Raw genomic sequence first — 25694 nt, 5'->3', positions numbered from 1 at the left:
AAGCCAGGTGTCTCCCATCCTGTATTTGTGCCTTTCATTTTTTTGCCCAAGTGTAGTACTTTACATTTCTCCTTGTTAAAATTCATCTTGTTTGCTTTGGCCCAGTTGTCTAATCTGTTAAGGTCATTCTGAAGTGTGATCCTGTCCTCTGGGGTGTTAGCCACCCCTCCCAATTTGGTGTCATCTGCAAACTTGCTCAGGATTCCCTCAAGCCCATCATCCAAGTCATTGATAAAGATGTTGAACAAGACTGGGCCCAAGACAGAACCCTGTGGCACCCCACTAGTCACTACTCTCCAGGATGAGGAGGAGCCATTGATGAGCACCCTTTGGGTTCGGTCAGTAAGCCAGCTACAAATCCACTGAATGGTAGCATTGTCTAGCCCACATTTTACCAGCTTCTTTACAAGAATACCATGGGGCACTTTGTCAAAGGCCTTGCTGAAATCAAGATAGGCTACATCCACAGCGTTCCCTTCATCTACCAGGCTTGTAATTCTGTCAAAAAATGACTTCATATCTGGACTTGCTCAAAAGGTTTTATAGCCTAATTCCATTTTGCTGCCCATTATGGTGTTTTGAAACCTTGTTCAATTCAAACACGTGGGTGCCTGGAGGGTTAAATTGCAATAAATAAATCCTCTCCTACCAGTTAAAACCCATCCCACAAGTTCAAAAGGTTAGACATGATGACTTGGGGAAATACCCCTATAGCCATTTAATTGTTCTGTGTATTTTGCCACAAGGAAACAGAGGTGAATCAGTCTCATTCCAGGCCCCTTTTCACCTTACATTATGAATTCCCAGAATTTAGGATGTTGCAGTGCTGTTTTCACTGAAGTTCTTTCAATGGCATTATAAACAAGGGAATCAAGAATCCTTGTTAAACCACAAAAATGGTCAATTCTTTTTTTTAATAGCCAGTGAAAAATAGCAAAATATTTTCATTATCAATATAGGCCTTGTGATATGGTTCCAATTGACCTCCAGATCTGGAAGAAATTCTGTGGGTAATTTATAAGTCTGATGGATGATGTTTCAAGGCTAAAACTGCAGACACCTCACCGGAATAATGCAATCTATTTAATATAGTGGCTTGGCTGAAACACTTGACAAGCTTTTAAATAAAATAAACTGCTGTGCAAGAGCTGAAGATCAGTCCCCCCCACCCCATACCAAAATAAACTTGATCTCCACAGAAATCTACTCAGGTTGTGGCTATTTTTGCATCAGGTGCAAGAAAGACTACCACCACTCCCAGGGTTTCCCTACCTGAATTTCTAAAACATCTGGACCACAGACCCAACCGAGGAACATAGGTCTTCCTAGGTTGGAAGTACAGGCAAGATGACCCTCACCTTTAAGTGAAAAAGCTGTGTGTGTGTGTGTGTGTGTGTGTGTGTAACACTACAGAGGTAAGTGGGGTTTCCCCTACACCAAAATACTTGTCCTTTCTTAAAAGGTTGGCACCATTTATTATTGGTTGTACCAGCAAGCCACATTTATGTAAGGTTTTATTTATGTAATGAAGAATTTTAATGGGCAGAGTGTACCAAGTATGTTTAAAACATTGCTGACGAAGAATTGTCGAAACAGGGCCTTGTCCTGGGATTTTTTCACTGGAATTTATTTTTATTTGCCTATTATACTGGAATTGATTCCTATTTGAATTCTTCATTACATAAATAAAACCTTTTGAAGATTCACTTGAAATTCATCTTCCTCCTGGCCCGAGTTCTTGTAATTTACAGTTTAATTTTTGAAAGCATATCTTGCCTATTGTATCTGCTTTTTGATGGGACCAATAGTAGTGCCATGCCATCACAATGTAAAGAATCATATTCCCCACTCATCTTCCCAAATACAACAGAAACAAAATCTGCATGTTAGTTCCAGAAAATCCCTATAACTATGAGGATCAAAAAAATAATAATGTTAGAAATATACCAGAAAGTAGAATGTTTCTACTGGGTGTGAATAATGTCGTATTCATTATTTACATACTGCCTATATTCTGTACAATAAATTCAGTCTTGCGCCAAGCTCTACTCAACAGTAGACCAATTAATGGTCATTCATTCATTTCAGCGAGTCTACTTTGAGTAAATGTTGGACACAACTCAATCAATATACCAAAGTTCAGGTCTGTTTGGCTGCTATGACTCTCAGAATGGCCATTTTGCAATCTCCCAGAGTAGACTAATTAGTTTGTACTGACCATTGGCTACATAGCTGCCCTAGTTTCATCTTCAGAAAGATGTAGAGGAGGCTCCAGAAATAATGCAGAAGTGTTTAGGATCCCATCTCTCACCTTTTTTTCACTCTGATGGTGGTCAAGTCAAGCCAAGTGAAGCTCCGAGTCTTGGCCATGAGGAGAATAAGCTTCCATAGAGCTTCTGTAATACTACCAGTTTAGGCAACAAAAAGTGCACTTGAAGCTGAAAAGTCAGAATGACCCCCCCCCCCCCAAGGTATGAAGGATGTGCTGCTAGTCCTGGCACTTCTAGCAAATATGGATTTGCTAACAAAGCAATTAGCATTTGAAACAAAGCAATCTACAGGAGGAAAAGAGGATTCTAATAAACTTTGCATTCAGTACTTACAGTTCTTTCAGGTTTCTGAGTGCCCTGACAGAGATGGGGAATTCATCCAGATTATTGTAATTTAAATCCCTGGATGTTAAAAAAAATATCACATCACAGTAGCTATATTAGATTATACAGTATTCATTCATATTTGCAAGGAAATATTTTGTCTGCATTGTATTTATAGGTCTATAACTTCATAGAACTTCAAGAGTAGGAGATGAGTAGGAAATGTTTATGGGCATTTGTAAACTCTCCACCCACAGTATTTATTATTATGTCGTGCTTAGTTAATCTATTCCCAAGAAATAATCTTAGGTCCACTTCCCCAGCTGAGCATGCCTGAGTGACAGCTGAGTTCTACAAGCTTTATAAAACATGTCAGCTTCCTAACTTACTCTTACTGGAAAACACACACACACACACACACACACACACACACACACACACACACGAAACCAAACCAAGAACACTGTTGTAGGCATTGCCAGTTGTTGCAGATTAGAATTGTGTGTATTTAAATCTGCAATAGCAAATATGAACCAAGTGAAAAGTTGAATCTGGGCAAAAATCTGCCAAAATAGACAATTTAAGGATTTGCAAAGATCGATAAGTAAGTTCCAATGTCACTGTTATGTTCCATTGTCTACTAATAGGAAAAAACAAATTAAAAATTTAGACACCAAAATTTACTTTTATAGTGTCATCACAAATGTTCATCCTGAAGCTGCAGTAATCCCAAAATAATGTTTGCCTTTTATTTTTTATTTTTGCATAATGTCAGTGAAAACACTGAAAACAAAGCACAACAAATAAAAGGTCAACTCACAAAGTCTCTAGGTTGTGGAGACCATCAAAGCATTTCTTTCCCAGGGAGTAGATTCTATTGTTATGGAGATGCCTGCATTAGAACATTAAGAACACAAGTCAGAAAAACAAGCTATATGCAGTAGACATAAAAGAAAACATTTTGATGCTTAAAAATCTAAAAGAAGTGTTGTTTTTAAAAAGGCTGGCATGATTTATATGCAAGTCCTGTTCTCACAAAGGTAGGGAATGAGAGGGAATGCTTTCTACCTCCCACCTTTCCACTAGCTTTCACTTGGCCTTTGGCTTTAAAAGCTGATTTAAAAATTACAGACTCAATTGGTATAGTTGCAATAGTTGCAAAACAAATATTTAAGTGTCTGTTTATGTATACTGCAACTAGGCAGGTTATGTTTGTAATTTAAAACAAACTTCTAGAGCACACGTGCTGTATCTAAAATAATGTTTAGGTTGGGAGAGAAGGAATAAAAATAAAATAAAATAAAATAAGCATATATGACACAAGGAATGTGCATGTAGACCTGCAAGGATGCTTGGATAAATTAATCAGCTATTTGTTCACAGTGCAGTTTACCACAGGTAAAATTTATGCCAAGTTAGGTTCCCCAGTTTACAATGTCTTTGTATCTGGGAGGTTCCTCCACCTGCTGTTGAACTGCAACTGCAACTACACACTCAAGCTATCTTGAGCCAAGCCAGCCATACCCAAGTTTTGCTTATGTTCTGCCACCCCCTTCTCCTAGCCTACCTACAGCTGAATGTGGGGTAGTGGCAGAAGTTTTGCTTTTCAAGATCTTCTCTGTTATCATTCCCATTTTAGCATATGTGCTGCTGAAGTGAGCACATTTTGCTTTTCTATAACTACAATAGGCGATTGTGGTTTTTGTTACTACAAATTCCATGGGAAGATGTACCGCACAGTTATACAAAATTTGCAGAAAAAATGTAAACCCGAGTAAAACTACTGAAACCTAACAAACCACACCCACCACAACCTTGATGGAAAATAGGGCTGCCTCCCATATTAAACATAGTCTCTCCCCAAAACAGCATTGCCAAAAGCTACTATTACATTTACATTTTTATTGACAGTAGGCCCAGTTTTTCTCCCATTGAAGATGGTATCAGATTTCACATTGACCTTAAGTTTTACATAACTTGCTGAGTTACGCAGGCTTAAACTGCAAAGTAACAGGGCAAGGGGGAATTCAGCAATAGCTCTTTCAGACAGGTGGAGGGGGGAACTATATGTGAATTATATGTACAAAAGGACAGTGTCAAGAACATGCATAGTAGTTGGGTATATGATACAAAAAGAACAATCCTCTATATTCATTTAAAAAAATTAACTATTAGCATAATCACAGCCCATGAATTTTGCATGTTGGCCATTCTGTATTTTGGAGAGAGAAAGGGGGGTAAGCAGTACTTTGCAGAGCCTCATGCCCCTCCCCTCCAGGAGCGGCAGAGGGTGTTTTGCCTCAGATGCCCAAATGCCTTGGGCTTGAATCTATGAACAACGAGAGCATCAGAATAATGTGTTCCCATCACCTGCTGGTGTGCTTGCTTTTCTCCCCAAGACTGCATCTTGAATTAGCACATTTATATAGCAGCCTATGTACATGGAGTCCAAAACATGTAGGCTGAGGCTAAATGTTTTGCTGCACTATAACACTGTAGTATCAAGATTGCACAACTGGGCCTATATATGATGGACTGTCACAATTCCTTAGAGGCTTGCATGCAGTTATTGGGTGATGGGATAGGTAGACCAGGGAAGACCAGACTCGGAAAGCTTAGTCCGGATCTTTTCACAGGATGCAGACTCAAATATCTACATATGGATAATAATTTGTATCATTCCATTTTGTGCTTCTATTGGTGACCGGAGAGATCTACTGAAACAGCAAGTGCTATCAAATCTTATTCGCCAGCAATTTGTTTCAGTACTGCAAATGGAATTTTGTATCTTTTTACATGGGCAAAAGAAGCCATATTATTCATACGAGTGTGTGTGTGTGTGTGTGTGTGTGTGTGTGTGTGTGTGTGTGTGTGTGTGTTAGGATCCAGGAATAAAGGGAAGAATGAAGTATTTACAATCTCAACCTCTACTTCATTCAACTAGCCATATTAACCAATTGTTAACCAATTTTTGGCTCTATCAATCATGTCACATTTTTGCTGCGCGCATCTACTGAAAGCACATTCTTTCTCTCTTATTCAGTTTATATTAAACCAACTACTTCAAGATGCAAATAACAAAGTTCAAATGTTACACTTTGAAATGCAATGAAAACTTACAGAACCACTAAACTTGAGAGGTTTCCAAAAGCGTAATCTGGAATGTGGTATATTTTGTTCAGAGCCAGTGTCATTGCCTGAAGTGCTGGCAAACTCCTGAAAGCTTGCACCGGAATTTCTGTCAGAGAGTTGTCATCTAACCACAGGTGTCTCAGTGAAACCAAGCCGCTGAAGCAGTTGGGGGGCACGAGGCTGATATGGTTAGCATCAAGGCGTCTAAAAAAAACCCACAGAAACACTATTATTATTATTTTGCAGGAGAAAATCTGCAAATGAATGAATCTAACAGGGAGCTAGAACCAAGTTTCTGCTTTTGAGAATAATAATACACCAGTTTTTCAATACTGTCTTTTATCTTCTTTTTTGTGTGTCCTGCAAATAACTGCAAGCATTTTATCACACTTTGATTAAGGTCTGTTGTGGGCTTCCAATTGGCCATTTCTAGCTTGAAAGCACATGGGTTAAGAATCATAAACCATTTTGTAAGCTAGAAAGGGCTACAAAAGAAGAAGAAGAAGAAGAAGAAGAAGAAGAAGAAGAAGAAGAAGAAGAAGGTGGTGACTTGCCATGCTTAGCACTATTATAAATTGCCTCACTGAATCAATGTTTTAAATATAAAGGTGATGGCCCATTCTCCATGTGTGGTACTGGGCAGCTCTACCGGTGGTAATAGAAACTTAAATGTGTGACAGAATGGTTCTGGAGGGGTACTGAATCATCCTTCCTCATATGCTTTCCAAATCCAAGTTGCAATTAAAGGTCCCTTTTCAGTTAGCAAATTCTTTATTTTACCTATGTTCTTCCTGAGGTGAATCTAAAGGCACAAAAGAACTCCTAATTGCTGGCTCTGGTTGTTGCAGAGCCAGCCATAGGAGACCACCAGGGTGGACTTTAGTAATACACCACCCTGAGCAAGGAAACATTTTTGGCACCCTCTCTCCTCTCCAGGGCCGTCTCAAGCATGTCGGGTGCCCAGGCGCCGTGGTGCAGAGATCGCTCCGGTGCCCTCGCCCTGGTGGGTGGGCGCAGCGCCCCCCCTGCCGGCCCGGTGCCCTGCGCCACCCAGCCTACCCCTAGAGCCGGCCCTGCTCCTCTCGCCTTCTGTTTTGCACATTCTCTCAAGTGCACTACATCATAGTTTTGCGCCCCCTCAGCTTGGCACCCTGTGTGTGGGGGGGAACCACCAGCAACTCCCCCCCCAAAAAAATCCAGTGCTGAGACCACTTAACTAATATAATTGTAGAATCCTGAAGAAAAGCAACAGGGTTTATTCCACAATGCCTCTGTCACCGGTTTCCTTCAACAAACAATGCAGGCTTATAGCAAAACCACAAAAGTCCTCAATGCACACAGTCTATTTGTTACTGCATAAGGCAGTCAGCATAGCAGATGTAATTTCTCAGCACTATTTAGCAGCTAAGATAGATTCTTTGGTGGTTTTGAAATGAAGGTTCCAGCACAGTGCGATCAGCAGATCCTGTTACCTCACTTGCTCCTAGTTCCATTGCTTTTGCATCCAAACCTTTAGCAATCTTTCGCTTTCCTGCACTTGCAGGGATGGAAAAAGAAGAAAAGGGACATAAATCCAGGGCTAATCTCTTCAAACCTGGCATAGGGAACCTGTGGCACTCTAGTTGTTGTTGCTATCTGGGCCTGATGGGAGTTGGGAGTCCAACAGCATCTGGAGGGTCAGAGGTCATATCCCTCTTTAAAGGAAAACAGAACTTTCTATTTTAAAAAATCCATAGTCTGTCCTGTATCCACATTAATATTCATTTTACTGGATTTCATAGATGTATTGGATTAGACTGCTTGGGGAGAGAAAAAGGTGTTATAGCACAACCCAAGGACCTGAAACCAAAATGCATAAGCAGCAATATTTGATGCAATGTTACAGTTGGAAGTAACTGCTCCTTTTTAAAGTATGTACGGTGGAACCTCAGTTTATGAACACCTTGGTTTACGAATTTTTGTTTTACGAATGCCGCGGACCCATCTGGAATGGATTAATTCACTTTCCATTACTTTCAATGGGAAAGTTCGCTTCAGTTTATGAATGCTTCGGTTTATGAACAGACTTCCGGAACCAATTACACCCATGCTTCGGGTTAACTACGCTTCAGGTTGAGTACTCCGTGGACCCGTCTGGAACGGATTAATTCACTTTCCATTACTTTCAATGCTAGCAACTTTGAGCTCCTCACAAAGTAAGGGAATAATAAACAAACTAGGCAGTGAAAGAGGAAAAAGCAGCACTGGGAGGTGGGGTATTTCTGGTAGCAGCTGCAAGTTTTGCTTCCATTTTTGATCAACAGCAGTTTAGTGTTACATTCTAACTTTACACTGTGGTTCAAGCCCATGGGCTGAAGTTGCCTTTTGTTAAACAAGGCTTAGTCAAGATTAGCCACACGTCATCTGCTTCAGAAAAAAATGAAAAGCTGCAGTTAATAAAATAATGAAAGCAAAAGTTTTTGGTCTTCTTTTTGCAGCCATACTGGTGGGAGGTAGGTTGTTAGTGCACAAGCCCAAGGCTCATTCTGAGTCATTCCCATCTCAACCATGGTTTACAGTGATGTCCAAACCAGCTCTCTTCTCAAGTATGGTTTACAGTGAAGTCCAAACCAGCTCCCTTGTTTAGGAAACACCCTTGCAGGCTAAATAGGTTGTGTCCAGATAAATTATACGAAAAGAAAAGAAAAGAAAGATGAAGTAAAAATATGCTTAAATGTTTTCTTTTTTCACTGAACTAAAAGAAAATGCAAGCAGACCAAGTAATCTTGTACAAGGCAAAGCTAGCTCATTTGAAAGAAACTGGGCTTTATGGCAGGCCTGTTAATCTCTTTATTTAAAGCTGCTTCTTCGTTTTCGCTCATGTAAAATGTCAGGTCCTTTCTATCTACTTGTTCACAGTATTTCTACCTACTGCACGAGAACAAATAACAATTTCTGTGGCTTTATGCCAGGCTGGCAAATAACTGAGACAAGGTCAGTTGGAACAAATTTATAAAAGTTCAGTGTCAAAGCCCTTTTACAATTAAATTTTCAATATGAAAACTGACATGGCAGGCTGTAGGGACACAGCTTCCAAAACAGCTCACAAGTTCTGTCAACAAATGGGTAAAGCTGGAAATGTTTAGAAATACCCACTCTGCAAGGGCAACCAGAATATTTTGTGCTACGTTTCCAAGCAAGATATACTTTGAATGGAAATGCAAAGTTTCTTTTCATTTAGTCAGAAAGGCATTTTTTGTCTGTGTGATGTTTCTGTCTAAGCCAAGGACTTTAGAGTTCACCAGCTTGACAGTTACACTGCTTAAAGCTTCTTTTTAAAAAACATTTTCTTTAATCAATTTGCACGTGTGTGTTTTTCTCCAGCAGGGCTAACATCCTGCCTTATATATGACCTAGATCTTACAGCTCTTTCTTCTAGCACTGCTGTTTATATTAGTTGGGATTGCAGGACTTTAGGCATAAGCCTGCATGATATGCATGAGCAGCGGGCATACTCTGTACCAAGGCACCAATAAAATCAAGATTTAACCCTCTTAAATTAAACAATAAATGATGGACTGTCTGAATTTTACAGCTCCAGTGTCATCAAGTGCCATCTTGCTGAATGGAATGGTACGTAATGTGCACAGGAGTGATGGGTGAGAGGAGGCACCACAGCACACCTGACCTCCTGGCAGCAACGTCTCTGCCACTTGCTAGGAGAAGGTGAGGTGGTCAGTGCTGTGTGAGTGCATCAATGTGCCTACACAACATCCACCACAGCACCCCTTTCTCTCCTGGTAAGCATCAGAGCCTGCTGCTTGGAGGCATGGTGCCTGATGCAGTCCTTCCTCACTGACTGCTCCTAAATGTGCACCATTTCCACTAAAATATTCAAAGTAATGACTTGCAGGGCAATCCAAACCCTTCTTACACCAGACTTGTTGGGGGCTGGTGGGTGTTGGATTGAGTGGAGGCATCTTTTGGCTAAGCTCTACCAGCTGAGCCAGCTTCCTGTTAGCCTCTGACAGGAAGTGACCCAGGCGATGCTCCATGGGGGCTGACCTCCTCCATCCACATGCTGGAATATCAGCACCAGCAGAGTCCATCGCAAATGGAACATTTGGGGGGGGGGCAGAGGCAGGGCTGAGCTATTCAGAGATTCACTGGATCCTGAGCTGGTCTCTCTGCTGTCAAGAGATGCCATTGGGCCAATGTTGACCCAACAGCTGTGCCTGCCTAGAGCTGTTGTAGGGGCTGGGCCCAATTGTCCTCTCCCCACTTTCTGCTGTCATGAACGGTAGGGCTACAGATGTGGCAGCGGCTCTGCTGCCCCGAAGGGCCTTGGCAGCAGCAACTTCGGATTGTGCCCTAAATTGTTCTATTGGTGGTGGAGGCATTGTTGGCAAGACACCAGTGGTCAGCACAGCAACTGGTTGTAAGCAGCTACAAGCCATTTTACATTTACATTTCCCACAGTGAATAACAGAATCAGTAGAGTTGAAAGGGGCCCCCTGAGGAACATCTAGTCCAACCCTCTGCAATGCAGGAATATGCAGCTGTCCCACATGGGGATCAAACCTGCAACCTTGGCATTAATTGGCTCCCCACACTAACCAACTGTGTTATCCAGACTGTGCATCAACATAGCATTGCAGGAATCACTTCTACCATAAAGTTTCAAGGTGATTTATATATTGGAACAGAAAACATAATAAAAAATAAAAGTAGGTAGGATCAAAAAGAATCTCCGACCAAAAGTGATCCTATATAAATTCAAGACAAATAAAACATCCAACTGCCACTGCAAACATTAGTATAAGCACTATTAAACAGTCACTAACAAAGCCATCAAACCTCACAAAATAAAAATTAACAGCTAAATGCCTGGGTGTGGAAGTACATTTTGACCTGGTACTGAAAATATATCAATGTTGACAACAGGCAGGTCTCCCTAGAGAGAGCATCCCACTGTTTTTTTTTAGGGTGGGCACTCTGCATGCCCTTTGGAGTCAAACTTCTTTTTTAAAAAAAGTTTAGTTCTGTGCATTAACTTTTAACCTTTAAATGTTACAGGATACATACCTAAGCTTATGGCAAGCACGCAGTACACATCTATACAGAAGTAACTATACTAATTTCCTATTCAAATCCAGCAAGGTTAATTTTTAACATGCCAAGCTAAGAAGCTACTGTAGCATGTACTACGGTACTACAGAAAATGCAACCCAGTTAAAGAGTTCACAAAGCAGTCTTAAAACCTACCGCCACAAATGTTCCTTTGTTATCTAATCTTTTCTTTTATTCCTAAGTACCATTTTTCTAGTTACAGATAATAAAACTTTTCATTAGTGATTGTGCTTCCTGTCATAATGTAAATAATGCATGCTGATCTATAAAACATGCAATGAAAACCTTAACGTTTTCATTCAGTTGTTTTAGTTGCGCTGATCAAAGTTTTGGCACTTTCAAAGCTAAATCCATTAGCTCATAAACTGTACCTTATTTATAATTTAAAATATATGGCTAACATGTGGAAAGTTTAAAAGCAGCTATTGTGCTCAAAAGAGGGCCAATTTAGGGATACTTTTTATTATTTCCTACCATAGATAGCATATAAGGTAGAATATAACATGAAATTGATCATGAACCCTTCTTAAAATGTCCAAATCTTTCAAGGAGAATACACGAAGCATAAGGAATGCAATCTAGTGTCACTTTTAATAACAAATTGTGCGTGCCCTGGCCATATGCTCTGCAGCTTATGTAGAAAATATTATACCGTACTTTAAGAGTTATGACAATCAGTTTTTCTAATTTATTCTCGTTATATCTAGGAATAAAATACTGATTCCTACAGTGCACTTTCTGGGCCACAACCATGGAGTACACTCACCTCAGAGATAATACAAATACAGGATCTGAGAAGCCATAAAGGGCACTGAAGGAGGAAGTAATGAACGAGAACTAAAGATGCTCAGAGGCTATTCTTAGCTTTCATCTAAGGCCTAGATGTCAGTTTGGGACATTCCAAAGAGAATTGGATTTCCTCACGATCACCTTCATATGTGATTTTTTTTAAAAAAACTTTCATATTATTTGTGAATTTTGAAAGAGATGCAATACAAAATCTGCGCATGTGCACCTGACACTAGAAAAAATCCCACCATGAATCACATGGGAAATACTCCAGGAAATAGCCTTATTAGTCTGTTGCAGTTTGAGGATAAATCAAATGCTCTTTGGTGTTGAACTTTCATGTGCAACAGTCTGCTCAATGAAGTCAAATATAGTTTTGTTTAGGCACGCAGTAAGAACCAGAGGAGTAGATAAAGTGGCAGAACTAAAAGCAGTGTTTTCCATGATACAGTGGTATCTTGGTTCTCGACTGCCTTGGCTCCCAAACAAATTGGCTCTTGAACGCCGCAAACCCGGAAGTGTTCCCGTTTGCAAACATTCTTTGGAAGCTGAATGTCCGACGCAGCTTCTGCTTGACTGCAGGAAGCTCCTGTAGCCAATCGGAAGCCACGCCTTGGTTTTCGAACCGTTTTGGGAGTCGAATGGAATCCCAGAACAGATTAAGTTCAGGAACCAAGGTACCAGTGTACACATAATTCTGGATGTCTCTCACATTCCTGATTGAATAACACTGTTGTTACCTGTGAGGAAGAGCTCCATGTGAACAGCAAAATGCATAGGCATATGTTGCATCAGAATTCACAAATTTTGAATTCATTTCTAAATCATTGTTGAGCTTGCAGGAAGAGTCTTTTTGTAAATTACCCCACAGTCCAAAGAGCATGGACACCAGTCATAGCTGCCAAGTTATCCCTTTTTTTAAGGGATTTTCCCTTATGCTGAATAGGCTTCCTCGCGAGAAAAGGGAAAACTTGGCAGCTATGACACCAGTCTGCCTCCACACACACAGGTGGAATCTAGACATATATAAAAAACATTCTGAAAATGCTTCTTGAAAAATATATTGAATTTGTCATAGCTCACCATCATGATCTACTGTCACATTTGTATAATGCACTTTACAACACACTTCAAACATTTTATTTGCAGCTGTGTAGCTGAGTCCACAGACTGCTTAGATTAGAAGTTTCCTCAGAATTCTTCCTCTTGAGTAAATCAAATAGCCCAGTTCCTGAGCCTTAGTATTTTTTTACACAGTTCCCAGTCCATTTTGATTAATTCACAAATTTAGTCTTTCTAGGGCTCTCATATTTCTTCTGGGTCTATCACCTGGTTGTGGGTCAGAAACCTGCTTCTGCAGCTGCTTCCAGACACAATTTCAGGATCCCAGCTGTTTCCTCTCTGGCACATGGAGAATCAAGCATCCCTAATGCACAATGCTCCCTTTTAGCAGGATGCAACCTCAAGCAGCTCATGAATTAAGAGGCCAGCCCTGTTCTCTGCTGCTGTTGCAGCAGCAACAACAACAACAACAGGCCAATAGATTCTCATGGCTGGTACAAGCAAAGTCAGGATTGGCAATGAAGAGATGGGCTTGCAACCATGGGAACCCAGTGTCAATTTTGGGAACCCAGAAGTGTTACTAAATGTTGTGGGGCAGGCAGTCCCAGCATTTCAGCACTTGCAGAGGAAGATATATACAAATCAGAATAAGGATGCAGTTACTAGAGGGCTTTCAAGTGAAGGCGGAACAGAGTTTGACAACTCGACCCACCTTGCCTCATGCAGAATCTCATTGCAGCACGAGGCTGGAGCAGAGGCTACAGACTGAATTTGTATGCAAAATGAAATGTAATATTAAACATTAAAATGGTTTGTTTCAGATTTATGTTCATTATGGGGAAGGTCCATAGGGTCCTTCTACTTTGCGTTCTACTTTGTGTTCATTATGGGGAAGGTCCATCTACTTTGCGTTCAGAAGTTCTCAGATTCAGTCCCAAGCCTGCCCAGGGAGGGGTGCAAGGGAAACCAGCATGAAGCCCTGGGGAGATGCTGCCAGACAGTGCAGACACTACTAAGTTAGACGGACCAATGGTCAGACTTGGTATAAGGTAGCTTCCCATGTTCCCAAGAGATATTTAAAAACCAGTGCCTTCATGCAAATTCTGTTTTATAGGCTTTATCCACCTGTCAAAGTGGCCCACTGGGGGCAGGGAACGCAGGAGGAGACCTGCCAGCCAGGAAATGTTCCCTACCCCTGATCTAAATAAGCACTGCCCATTAATATCTAGGTCATAAATGCCTGGTGGTTTAAAGGAATAGGCTACTTATCCTACTCATCCTACTCCAAAATGCCCACCATTCTCTCAGACACTGGTAAAAGGATTTGGGAGGATGGGAAGAAAACCTGTTTGCCCCATGGTGATCTAGTAAATTAATTCTGCATTTGGGAGTAGAATGTTAACCTGTAGACAAGCAATAAGATTGGCACATGAGCAAAATGGGACAAAGCCATCAGAATTCAAATAAAACACCTTCAAATGAACTAACTTCTAAACCATGTCATACCTTAAAAGAAAGCTCCTATTTTGTAGAAGCTCCTAGCTGGCTTTTAAAGCTTTCAACTCCTTTAAAAAAAAAAGGTTTCCCGTTTTGAATAGTTTCAAAGGAATCCTCATTGTAAATCGGAAACCAAGACGCAAATCACCTTATGGATAGAAAATTACTAGGTTGTATGAAACGAGAAACTGAATCTATGCACACCTTTATCAGACGGGCACTAACTCATTTGGAAGAAACAAAAGAATCCTGGTTTTCTTTTCCTCAAAGAGGTCACATTTGTCAACGATCCTCTTTCAACTGATAGTAGCCTGTTCTGTACATGTACTTATCATTCCTATCTGCTGTCTGCTCCACAGCTGTTTAAAGTTCCTACTGACCACTCTCATTCTCTTTTTATTTTAATTTTGTCACCAAACACCCTTACACAGTCAACACAACCTCTCAGTTTTCTCTCCTTCTTTCTCCTTCGCCTCCTCTTTTCTATCTTCTAGAAAGGCATTTGCAACAAAGAACGAGAGATAGCGAGATAGTTTATTTAGAAACTCTGTTGAAAATTCAACTCTCTTTCAACACCACAAAGAACCCTTTGTTTATATGACTTATCATATAAATAAACACTTACTATTTAGGTTGTTGGAAGAAGCAAAACACAGGTTAGCCTGATGCACAGACTTTAAAATCACTAAAATTGAAATGAAATATTCTTTTCGAAATGCATTTCTGCTGTAGTATTTGTTGGGTCTCGTTTGTCAGATTTATTCCAGCAATCATGTGGACTGTAGGCTTACTTTCATTTAAAGTAAAATATTGGAGAAGACAGAATTCTAAGTTGACACACAGGTGCAATACATTGCTCAACCCCTTTGCAGCCTTTGGAACACAAGAGGAAGAGAGATTATGCCTTTGTGGCATAAAATACTAATTGTACATTTATTATTTTAATATATATTAAATGGGACACTCTCAATGGAGGGCTTTAGTACATCTGAATCTGTTTCTATCTGAAAGAGAGACTAGAATGCTCAGGGAAGCAATTCCTTATTCAACTATTTTTTGGTTGAAGCAGTAAGAATTATACTTTGTACTCTATTATTTATGCCATGTAGTGTCATTTTGTACTTCAGATTATGCTATTTTTTATAATTAATAGGAGCAGAGGTTATGCAATGACATACTTTGGCATAATCACCATTAACAACCATGTAGTGTATTATAGGGTATATGTATATACTTACAGAGACTGGAGAGAGTGCAGATTCTGGAGCGCTTCAGCAGGAACTTGCTTTAGCAAATTATTCTGAAGCATTCTGCATTTGTGGAGAGAGAGAGAGAGAGAGAGAGAGAGAGAGAGAGAGAGAGAGAGAGAGAGAGAGGGAGAGGGAGAGAAACAATTTTAGCTTACAAACCAGAGGTCAGTGTTTAGTATCTTACCCCCCCCCCCAGAAGGAAAATGGTTAGTAACATGGGTGTGAGATCTGGTCTCCAAAACAGAGTGTACCACCTGCTAGTTACCAATATTTTGAAACCAAGGTTTAGAGATAAAACCAATATTTTGTATAATTTGAGAGCCAGCGTAGCATCATGGGGATAGCCCTGGAGACTCTCTCTTAGCCTAAACTATCTCACAGGGTTGTTGTTAGGATAAAATGGGTAGGAGAGAGAAATACATGGAGGAAGGTAAGATATTAATGAGATAAGTTAATTAAATGTAAGTATGTGCCTCTTCCCATCATTTAAAGAGCTGTCCAAATTGTGTATGAGTGGAACCTATTTGCGGTGGTTCCAGTCCCACATGGATGGTTGTTTTCAGAAGGCGATGCTTGAGGAGTGCTCTTCTGCCCCGTGGAGTCTTCAATGTGGGGTTCCTCACAGTTCAGTTTTATTTCCTATGCTGTTTAACATCTACATGAAACCACTGAGCGGGGTCACCTGGAATTTTGGAGCAGATTGTCAGCAATATGCTGATGACACCCAGCTCTACCTCTCCTTTACATCCGCAGGTGAGACACTTGTCTCTGCAATGGACTGGATGAGAGCCAACAAACTGAAGCTTAATCCAGATAAGACTGGGGCTCTTGATGGGGTTACCTTCTCTCTGAGGGAGCAGGTATGCAGCCTGGGGATCACTTTTAGATCCTTTGCTGTCGCTTGAGGCCTTGGTGGTGCAGAATGCCTTCCATCACCTTTGGCTAGTGGCCCAGCAGCACCCCTACCTGGACAGGAATAGCCTAACTTTTGTTGTCTATGCCAGTGTTTCCCAACCTTGTGCCTCCAGATGTTTTGGGACTACAACTCCCATCATCCCTAGCTAGCAAGACCAGTGCTCAGGAATGATGGGAATTGTAGTCCGAAAACAGCTGGAGGCACAAGGTTGGGAAACACTGGTCTATGCTCTGATTTAACCTCTACCCTGTTTCCCCTTTTTTAATACGTAGTCAGAAAGTAAGCCATGGCAGGGTTTTTAAGCATTTGAGAAATATAAGACATACCCCCAAAATAAGCCATACTTCCGCTCCGCGGAAACCAACCCCCACAGGCACCTCCACTCACAGAGTCAGAGTGCAGGAGCGCGATCAGCTCTGAAGTGGCGCTCCAAGAGCTCCGCTTAACAGCTGATCGCGCTCCCGCCTTGCTGGCTGCATCCCCGCGCTCCGCCTTCTCGTCCATCGCCGCCCTGCCGCTTCTGTGCTTGTCGCCACCGCTGGGCTCACTGCTTCTTCCTTGCCTGGCCTGGCCAAGGAGCTTGGAGCGCCCTGCAGCGGCAGGCGGAGCGCCTGAGCCAGCGGCCTCTGCCTGGCCCGGCCTAGGATGCCTGCTGCCCCGCCACCCGGAACCAGTGGCTGCTGCAGCGCCGAGCACTCAAGAGAACCAAGCAGTGCCCTGAGCCAGCGCCCTGAGCTGTAAAAACTGTACCGGTAATAAAAAAAATAAGACATCCCACCGAAAGTAAGCCACCCTGTGTTTTTTTGAGGGAAAAAAGTTATAAGACGGTGTCTTAAAAAAGGGGAAAGACGGTAGGTTAAATCATTGCAACACATTATACATGGTGCTGCCCTTGAAGACAGTGCACAATTTAGCGGCCACTTTCATCACCAGGGCAAGATGGTTTGAGCATTTAATGCCAATTCTGGCTTGAACGCACTGGCTGCCAATTAGTTTCTGGACCCAATTCAAAGAGCTGGTCTTGACCTATAAAGCCTTAAATGGCTCAGGGCCACAATACATTAAGGACCACCTTCCCCCATATTAACTTACCTGAACCCTGTGATCACCATCTGAAGCCCCGTGCTATCTATATTACATATATTTAGGCACCAGGTGAAAACACTCTTCTCCTCCCAGGACTTTGGCTAACTAAACAATATATGGCCTTTTGCACTGTGTTATGTGTGTAGGGTTGTTGTTTTTGTTTGTTACTATAGCATGTATTTTTGTGTTTTTATATTGTAAACCGCCCTGTGATCCTCGGCTGAAGGGCGGTATAAAAATCTAATAAATATTAAATACTTAACAAAAACATAACAAGACAGAGAATAAAATGCATCTTAGAAAAAACAACCTAGAAAAATTAAGAACGAAAACTGGAATTACACATCCGCAGAGGCCTTTCTAAATAAGTATGTTTCAATGAGGTGTAAGAATATAGTCAAAGGCAGCGCTGCTTAACTTCAGAAAGAAGATGATTCCACACAATGGGTGCAATCATGGATAAGGTACTCCTCAAAAGGAATGTGTTTCAGCAAAAAGCTGAAACCTGCTTGGTTTCATAAAGACCTGCTTGGAATGTACTTCACAGTTTAACAAAGTTAAGTTTTGACTACATCTACCAAGAAATAACATAAGATATGGGCGTAACGTTTCTTAAATACTACAATGTTTGCAGTAATTATTCTACTCATTTTGTCCATCTCCCCACCCATATAAATAGAAATAAAAGTCATCTCCTTTTTTCCATCCTCATTAGAAATGTCTCTGAACTTTGAGAACTAAAACCTGCCCTTCTGTAGGAAGTTAAAGAAACAATTACAAAATTAGATCTTTATTTGATATTATACAGAAACATTAACTTTATGAGTGAACTGATTTGGGGACATCACCCATCTTTCAAAATTTCAAGGTTTAATACAAAGAAGCAAATACCTTATTTTTCTAAAAGCAGTAACCATCTTTTCCTGGTCATACTCTGATCAAAATGAACAATTCACTTAAAGTGTTCCTTTAGTATTAGGCCCTGAGATATTTTAAACAAACCACATAGAAATGTTGGTTTACTTACAGTACTTTAAGGCTGAAAAGCCCAGAAAATGCTCCTTTTGGGATGTGTGTCAAGCCATTTCCTGCCAGACGTCTGCAGGATTAGAACGAAAAAAGATAAATAGATTTTATTTTGTGTGGAATTAATCTGGATGTTAAAAAACACAGGGCAGTTATATTGGAAGCACCAGGGCTAGAAGGAGTTGTTTAAGAGCCCAGTTTTGTCATCATTAACATTCCGTGTGAAACATTTTGTAACTACACAGTCCATTTAACGTCAGCTGAGCAAATGCATTTGCTTCAATAAACCTGGCTTACAGTGCACGCCTAATTGTCCAACCTGTTCTGCTTCAGTAGCAAACAATGCAAAATTACAGAATGCAGATTGGCTACTATTTTCATAACTTTACATTTGCCCCAGTAGACATGAATTTTCCCCAGTAGACATAGAAAGCACACAGATAAATTGACAAGCCTCATTAGCTACAAGAGAGCACATGGTTACAAAAAATGGTACACATGCCTTCAAGCATAGCTGTCAAGTTCTCCCTTTTTTTAAAAGGGAAATTCCCTTATGCTGAATAGGCTTCCTCGCGAGAAAAGGGAAAACTTGACAGCTATGGTTCCTTCATAGTGTTGTGTTTTAAAAAGCCGACTAGTCATGAATGGATAGAAATTACATGTGGAAATTTGCCTTTCAGTGTTAGAATCATAGAATCATAGAGTTGGAAGAGACCACAAGGGCCATCCAGTCCAACCCCCTGCCAAGCAGGAAACACCATCAAAGCATTCTTAACATATGGCTGTCAAGCCTCTGCTTAAAGACCTCCAAAGAAGGAGACTCCACCACACTCCTTGGTAGCAAATTCCACTGCCGAACAGCTCTTACTGTCAGGAAGTTCTTCCTAATGTTTAGGTGGAATCTTCTTTCTTGAAGTTTGAATCCATTGCTCCGTGTCCGCTTCTCTGGAGCAGCAGAAAACAATCTTTCTCCCTCCTCCATATGACATCCTTTCATATATTTGAACATGGCTATCATATCACCCCTTAACCTTCTCTGTTACACATGTGCTTCTTAGAACAGTGTTTCCCAACCTTGTGCCTCCAGATGTTTTGGGACTACAACTCCCATCATCCCTAGCTAGCAAGACCAGTGGTCAGGAATGATGGGAATTGTAGTCCAAAAACATCTGGAGGCACAAGGTTGGGAAACACTGTCTTAGAATAACGTTAACTGCTGCTGAGGGAAAGTAAACCTGAGCAGAGTATCAGAGGAATTTGAGATCAATGTTATGTCAACTTTCATTTCAAATACATCGCTGACAGTAGTGGGATAGCAAGGAAGAGGCACTGCCCACCTGCTCTCTTAAAGGAGAAGCACGGGCTGTTTCAAACAGTAGTTATGAAAGACCCCTTAACCACCTAAGACAGCCTCCAGCACTCAGCAGTATCACCCCCTCCCCACTAGCTGATGCAATGTAGTGCGCCCACATTATGGCCATTTTTTCCACCAGGTAAAGACCTTTTAATTCAGCCAGCCCTTTTAATTTTAACTACTTGCTTTGGTGCATTTAAATATGCATCCAAATGGCTTTCCCTTATTTATAAATAAATAGCAATGGCTGATCTGGTTTGGGGGAGGGGTGTAGGATACTTTGTATTCTAGATTCTGTGTTTTTATGACACCAAGCAGTGTATAAATTTTAGGAAACAAACAATAAATGCAATTTCAAAACCATGCAAATTCCCAAGTTGTCTCAATTTTTGTATACTCACAATAGCCACCCTAACACAACTTCTACAAGTTGAATATACAGTATAATGTATTCTATTGATTTTTAACGGTTGGGTAGTGGCAACATTGTTCCCCAAAGTGCTATACAGTACTAGCAGCAGAGGAAAACTATTGCTATGAATGCTTCAGCATATGTCCAAACTGAAGCAATGCTTCCATTTTTAAATAAGCAACACGACAGAAATCTAAACCATAACCTGCATTTTATTTGCTTGGCTGCATCTCGTTGTCTGAGGCAGCTCAGAGGAGCAAATGGACTGTAAACAGGAACCTTGGTTAAATTAACTAAAGGACTGGCCACTGAAGAGGCTGAGTCAGATTTTACAGCCATCTGAACAGCCTTATGCATGAGAATTCAAATGCATGTGGATACCCAGTTCATTATTGCTTTGAAAATCGTTAGCTTTTATAATAGTTATTGTTGCTAGAATAATCCTCTGTCAGAAAGAGCGCATGCACAAAACTTGGGGGGGGGGAAATACTTTTTGGCTATTAACCCAAATAGTTATATGAGAAAATACATTGATTTTAAAATGCTGTGTTCTGCTGAGCAGGGCTTTTCTATTTTAACTACTATTGCGGAGTTCTTACTTCATACCAATCCTGTCTTGTGATGGTGGAATTTATTATGTGTCACTGGCTGTTTGCCAACCTGGAGGCATGCAAGTCTGATCATACATGCTACTATACTTTAAATACAACTATTATCATCTTTACTTTGCATGTCCCTTTCTATACAGGATTATAAAATGAACTGGGCAACTTCCAGTGGTATCTGCACACCAGCAGAATGACTTCAGTTGGTGAGACAGGACTTCCCCTTCTTTCCCCTTCTCCCTGAAACCCTCTACACTTCAAGCCCTCCAGATGTTTTGGACTACAATTCCCATCATCCCTGACCACTGGTCCTGTTAGCTAGGGATCATGGGAGTTGTAGGCCAAAACATCTGGAGGGTCGCAGTTTGGGGATGCCTGGTCTACACATACCCCAATTCTGCTCTGCCCAATGTGGTCAGAGAAGTCCATTTTTGTGATGTTGCCTGTCTCCCAAAGTTTATTTACATCACTGCACTACACAGTTACACAGGCATGACGATCCTTCTCCATGGAACAATGGCAAGGCTACATATATTTTTTTATCTGCTCCACAACAGCCATTTTCACATGCCTCACCTCATTCAGATATGACTTGTGAGAGATTATGCTCCTCTAGTATTGCTAGGTTTTGCAACCATATAGGGAGACACTGGTACAGAGTACTGACACATCTTGTTCCCCCCCCCCCGTTCGTAGCAATTTATGTTGCTTACCCACAACACTTGTATCAAAACTCCCCATAAAAATAGTGCCAACTGCATGTAACAAACTGAGTGAGCCAATTCTGCTAGGGGTAAGAGGTAGCATTTAATCTACCCTGTTCCTTAAGTCATGCCTTCCAGGTGAATATAGAGGAAGTACTGCTTCCCCCCCCTCTCAGAGCACCACAACTGCGAGTGAGTTTTACAGGTTGCCTTCAAAGGACATATTTACCTTGCCAGCAGGTCCAACAGTTCTGAAAGGTATTGTGTCTACTCCCTTCACCTTTGAAGGTACCCAAGAGTGGCCACTGAAGCTTAAAAATGTAAAGGTACCCCTGACAGTTAAGTCCAGTCGCAGACGACTCTGGGGTTGCAGTGCTCATCTCGCTCTATAGGCCGAGGGAGCCAGCGTTTGTCCGCAGACAGCTTTCGGATAATGTGGCCACCATGACTAAGTCACTTCTGGCGAACCAGAGCAGTGCACAGAAATGCTGTTTACCTTCCTGCCGGAGCGGTACCTATTTATCTACTTGCACTTTTTTTGGCGTGCTTTTGAACTGCCAGGTGGGCAGGAGCTGGGACCGAACAATGGGAGCTCACCCCATTGCGGGGATTCGAACCACCGACCTTCTGATCAGCAAGCCCTAGGCTCAGTGGTTTAGATCACAGCGCCACCTGCGTCCCAACCTTAACTGCCTATTAACTTCCCGAACCTACCTGCCAATGTTGCCAATTAACCAATTTAAAAGCAACCATCCAATAAGGACATCTGCTGGAAACGCAGTACAGTACAGAATAGGTGAAATAAACCAGCCAGCACAGCCAACCAGCTGACATGCAAAAGATTTCTACTCGCCCCCCTGAAAAACAACCAGCTAATGTCCATACTGGATAAAGGGTGGGAGGGAACCGCAAAACTGCAGAAGTTTTGCAGTGCAGCATGCATGGGCATACAAGAGGCTGAATAATAATAATAATAATAATAATAATAATAATATTTATACCCCGCCCTTCCCAGTCAAGACCGGGCTTAGGGCGGCTAACAACAAGAATATCAAAGCAAGCATAAAAGAAATAATTCAATTAAAATGCAGATTAAATACAATGTTAAAATTCAATTTTAAAATTAGGAATCTACAAGTGCAACCTCATTTAAATATCTGTAGGATAAAGCCTTAGGAGAGGGGAACACCGGGGTCAGACTGAGTCAGTCCAAAGGCCGAGCAGAACAGCTCTGTCTTGCAGACCCTACGAAAAGAAGACAACTCCCGCTCTCTCCTAAGAGAGAGCGTTCCACCAGGTCGGGGCTAGTACTGAGAACGCCCTGGTCCTGGTCGAGGCCAGTCTAACCACCTTGTGACTCGGGATCTCCAGTATATTATTATTTGTGGACCTTAATGTCCTCTGCGGGGCATACCGGGAGAGGTGGTCCCATAGGTACGAGGGTCCTAAGCCACATAGGGCTTTAAAGGTCAAAACCAGCACCTTAAACATGAGTCTGTACTCCACCGGGAGCCAGTGCAGCTGGTGAAGCACTGGATGAATGTGATCTCGTGGTGAGGACCCCGTAAGGAGTCTCGCCATGGCATTCTGCACCCGCTGAATGCCAGTTGCTCCTCCCTAAAGGTAAAGGGTTAGGGTTAGGGTTAGTTGTGACCGACTCTGGGGTTGCACGCTCATCTAGCATTATTGGCAGAGGGAGCCGGCGTATAGCTTCCAGGTCATGTAGCCAGCATGACAAAGCCACTTCTGGCAAACCAGAGCAGCACATGGAAACACCGATTACCTTCCCGCTTGCCCCTCCCTAAGTGGCTACAAATGGCATCTGATGCTACTGCTTCAGGCACAGTGTCATTGTTCGACTTCTACTGTTAAAAAGCTAGCATTTTTGTTCTGAAAATTGTAATTGCAATCTTTTACACTTGTGCTGTGTCTTTGTACTTCATTATGGAATTACCAAGTAGTCCTGGAAAGATTGTTCTCATTAATGCCCCCCACCAATAGATTAACAAAACTGAAATCACACAGGAGTCACACATATTCATCATTTAAAAAAAGGCATGAGGCTTAGTTTGTTGGTGGTTTATACCTATCACTGAGACAGAGCTAACGTTTAAGGCAGAGCTAACTTTTAAGGCAGCTTTGTCACTTGGTTGGCAAAATGGTTGTCACCCGAAACTAATTCTCAAATCATTCTGTTGAAAGGGAGAGGGGAAACAAAACAAACAACCCAAGTGAACTTATCTGTGCATTATTCTACTAAGGGCACCTGCTGTAAAGTTGTTGAGCAGTGTACTAAAAACTGCTTGGAGCTTTGCCCACACTGCTTTTGTTTGCAAAGCCCAATTTTTCAATCTTAGAAAGGAAACTAGATATGTCTTATTCAATGATGCTGTAACTAGCCCCAGCAGCCTTCTGGCTTTCTCCTTTAGAGATGTAAAAGCAATTAAGTGGCTGCAGGTTCTACATAGTTTGTGTATTTCACTCAGTCATAGGCAGTTGAAGGAGACTGGCTGGCGAGACTGTAAAACAAAACAAGGCATTGGCATTCAGAGCACTGATGCTGCAGTCAATAGCTTAGGATTCCCATCAGGACGTCCTCACATGAAGTGGCATTATGCATCCCAGTGCAAGTTTGGATCCTTTTCTAGACAGAAAGTGTGTTATAATGAGAATAGAGGCCATCCCAGTATCAACTGATCAGGTCTCACATTTGGAGCAAGATCCCTAGATACGATCCCTCTTGCCCCCATGATTATAGACAGTAGCTCACATTGCATGACACTACCAAGTCAGGAAAACTTTGGGTATTTAGGAAGAGGAAGTGATACATTGCTTTGCATAAACAAAACTGCAACTTTCCATTATATGTGGGGTTTTGTGGCTTGCCACTAATTAGATGCCACAAGCTGAGTGTCAGATGGGGAGAAGCAGAGGTACAAACACTTTGCTTTTAGTTACAGGTAGGTAGCCGTGTTGGTCTGACGTAGTCGAAACAAACAAACAAACAAAATTCCTTCCAGCAGCACCTTAGAGACCAACGAAGTTTGTCATTGGTATGAGCTTTCATGTGCATTCTTCAGTGTATCTCTAGTGTTGGTCTCTAAGGTGCTGCTGGAAGGATTTTTTTTATTTTGTTTCGACTTTGCTTTTAGTGAACCTCACCAGGATACCTGTGCCTTGAGTTACTGTAAGAATGAAAATCCAAAGCATTTTGAAATTCTTAGTTCTGTGCACTTTGCTACATATAGTCTTATGTGCATAGAGTGGTTTCCTCTTCTGGCTGGCCATCATCACTGCTAATCAACATTCCACTTGTGATCCTGTGTTTGATTAACTAGTTTTTACAGCATAGTGGTTTTTTTTCTTTTTTAAAAACAAAACAAAACAGAAAACACCAAATAGAACAAATTAAGCTATGCAGGGTTCTGTGTTTCATAGCCAGCCTTGAGGGATGCTAAAAGCTAAAGAGTAAGGAAACAGTAATTAAAAGTGATTACAACAAGACGACTTAGTACCATGAAATGTGAATGCAAGTGTCCTTGACACAGGCAGAACCAGACAGCAGGATTTGGTTTTGATTATAACTTCACTTACTATTTTAATAAACATGAGCTGGTATTCAAACTTTTAATATCCTGCTGCTTAACTATTTCCAAATAGCAATCCAGCTCTTTTAAACAACCCTTTAAAAAAAATTAATTTCTACAGCCCTGTCTCTGCTTAGAAAAGTTGCAGCCTCGTGGTAACTCTTTAGGGTTTCTCCTTTTGGGGGGGAGGGTAAGCTTATATCTAGAATCACAAGCAATTGGTGTTCCCCCCCCCCCAGCTAAGTGTTTCCGCATGTGCCAAACGTGTCAGAGCTCACAGCTTTTTCTGTGTAGTGTTATCTGGTTCCCAGAGAAGTGCCTAAGAATGTTCTCTCAACTATTGTCAGTCAAGGATACAAAGATACGTACAGCTCTTCCAGGAAGCGGAGATTGTGCAGCGAGTTTGAGGACAGTCTAGAGATGTTGTTCATACTGAGATCACTGAGGAAGGAAAGAGACAGAGTCTTAATACAGTATACATAACTGGAGTATGCAGCTGTTCGTACATTTTAAAGCAGCACATTAACAAAACAACAAACAAAAAGAGGTCCCTTTCAAAGTCAGATGAACT

At 41.4% G+C, this 25694-nt stretch overlaps 1 protein-coding gene across 1 annotated transcript in view; it reads right to left on the bottom strand.

Moving 5' to 3' along the window:
* Window positions 1–25694, bottom strand: part of LGR5 (leucine rich repeat containing G protein-coupled receptor 5) — a 69537-nt gene that overhangs the window by 19738 nt on the left and 24105 nt on the right. Inside the window, exons 2-7 of the mRNA XM_035127534.3 lie at window positions 25493–25564; window positions 18463–18534; window positions 15422–15493; window positions 5715–5930; window positions 3415–3486; window positions 2604–2672 (exon numbers count right to left, since the gene is read on the bottom strand). Of these exons, the coding sequence (XP_034983425.2) occupies window positions 2604–2672; window positions 3415–3486; window positions 5715–5930; window positions 15422–15493; window positions 18463–18534; window positions 25493–25564 (573 nt within the window). The remainder of the gene's footprint in view (window positions 1–2603; window positions 2673–3414; window positions 3487–5714; window positions 5931–15421; window positions 15494–18462; window positions 18535–25492; window positions 25565–25694) is intronic.

The sequence above is a fragment of the Zootoca vivipara genome, chromosome 9, assembly GCF_965207765.1.
Source record: "Zootoca vivipara chromosome 9, rZooViv2.hap1.1, whole genome shotgun sequence".
NCBI classification, from domain to species: Eukaryota; Metazoa; Chordata; class Lepidosauria; order Squamata; family Lacertidae; genus Zootoca; species Zootoca vivipara.
This window is presented reverse-complemented; position numbering and strand designations above follow the sequence as displayed.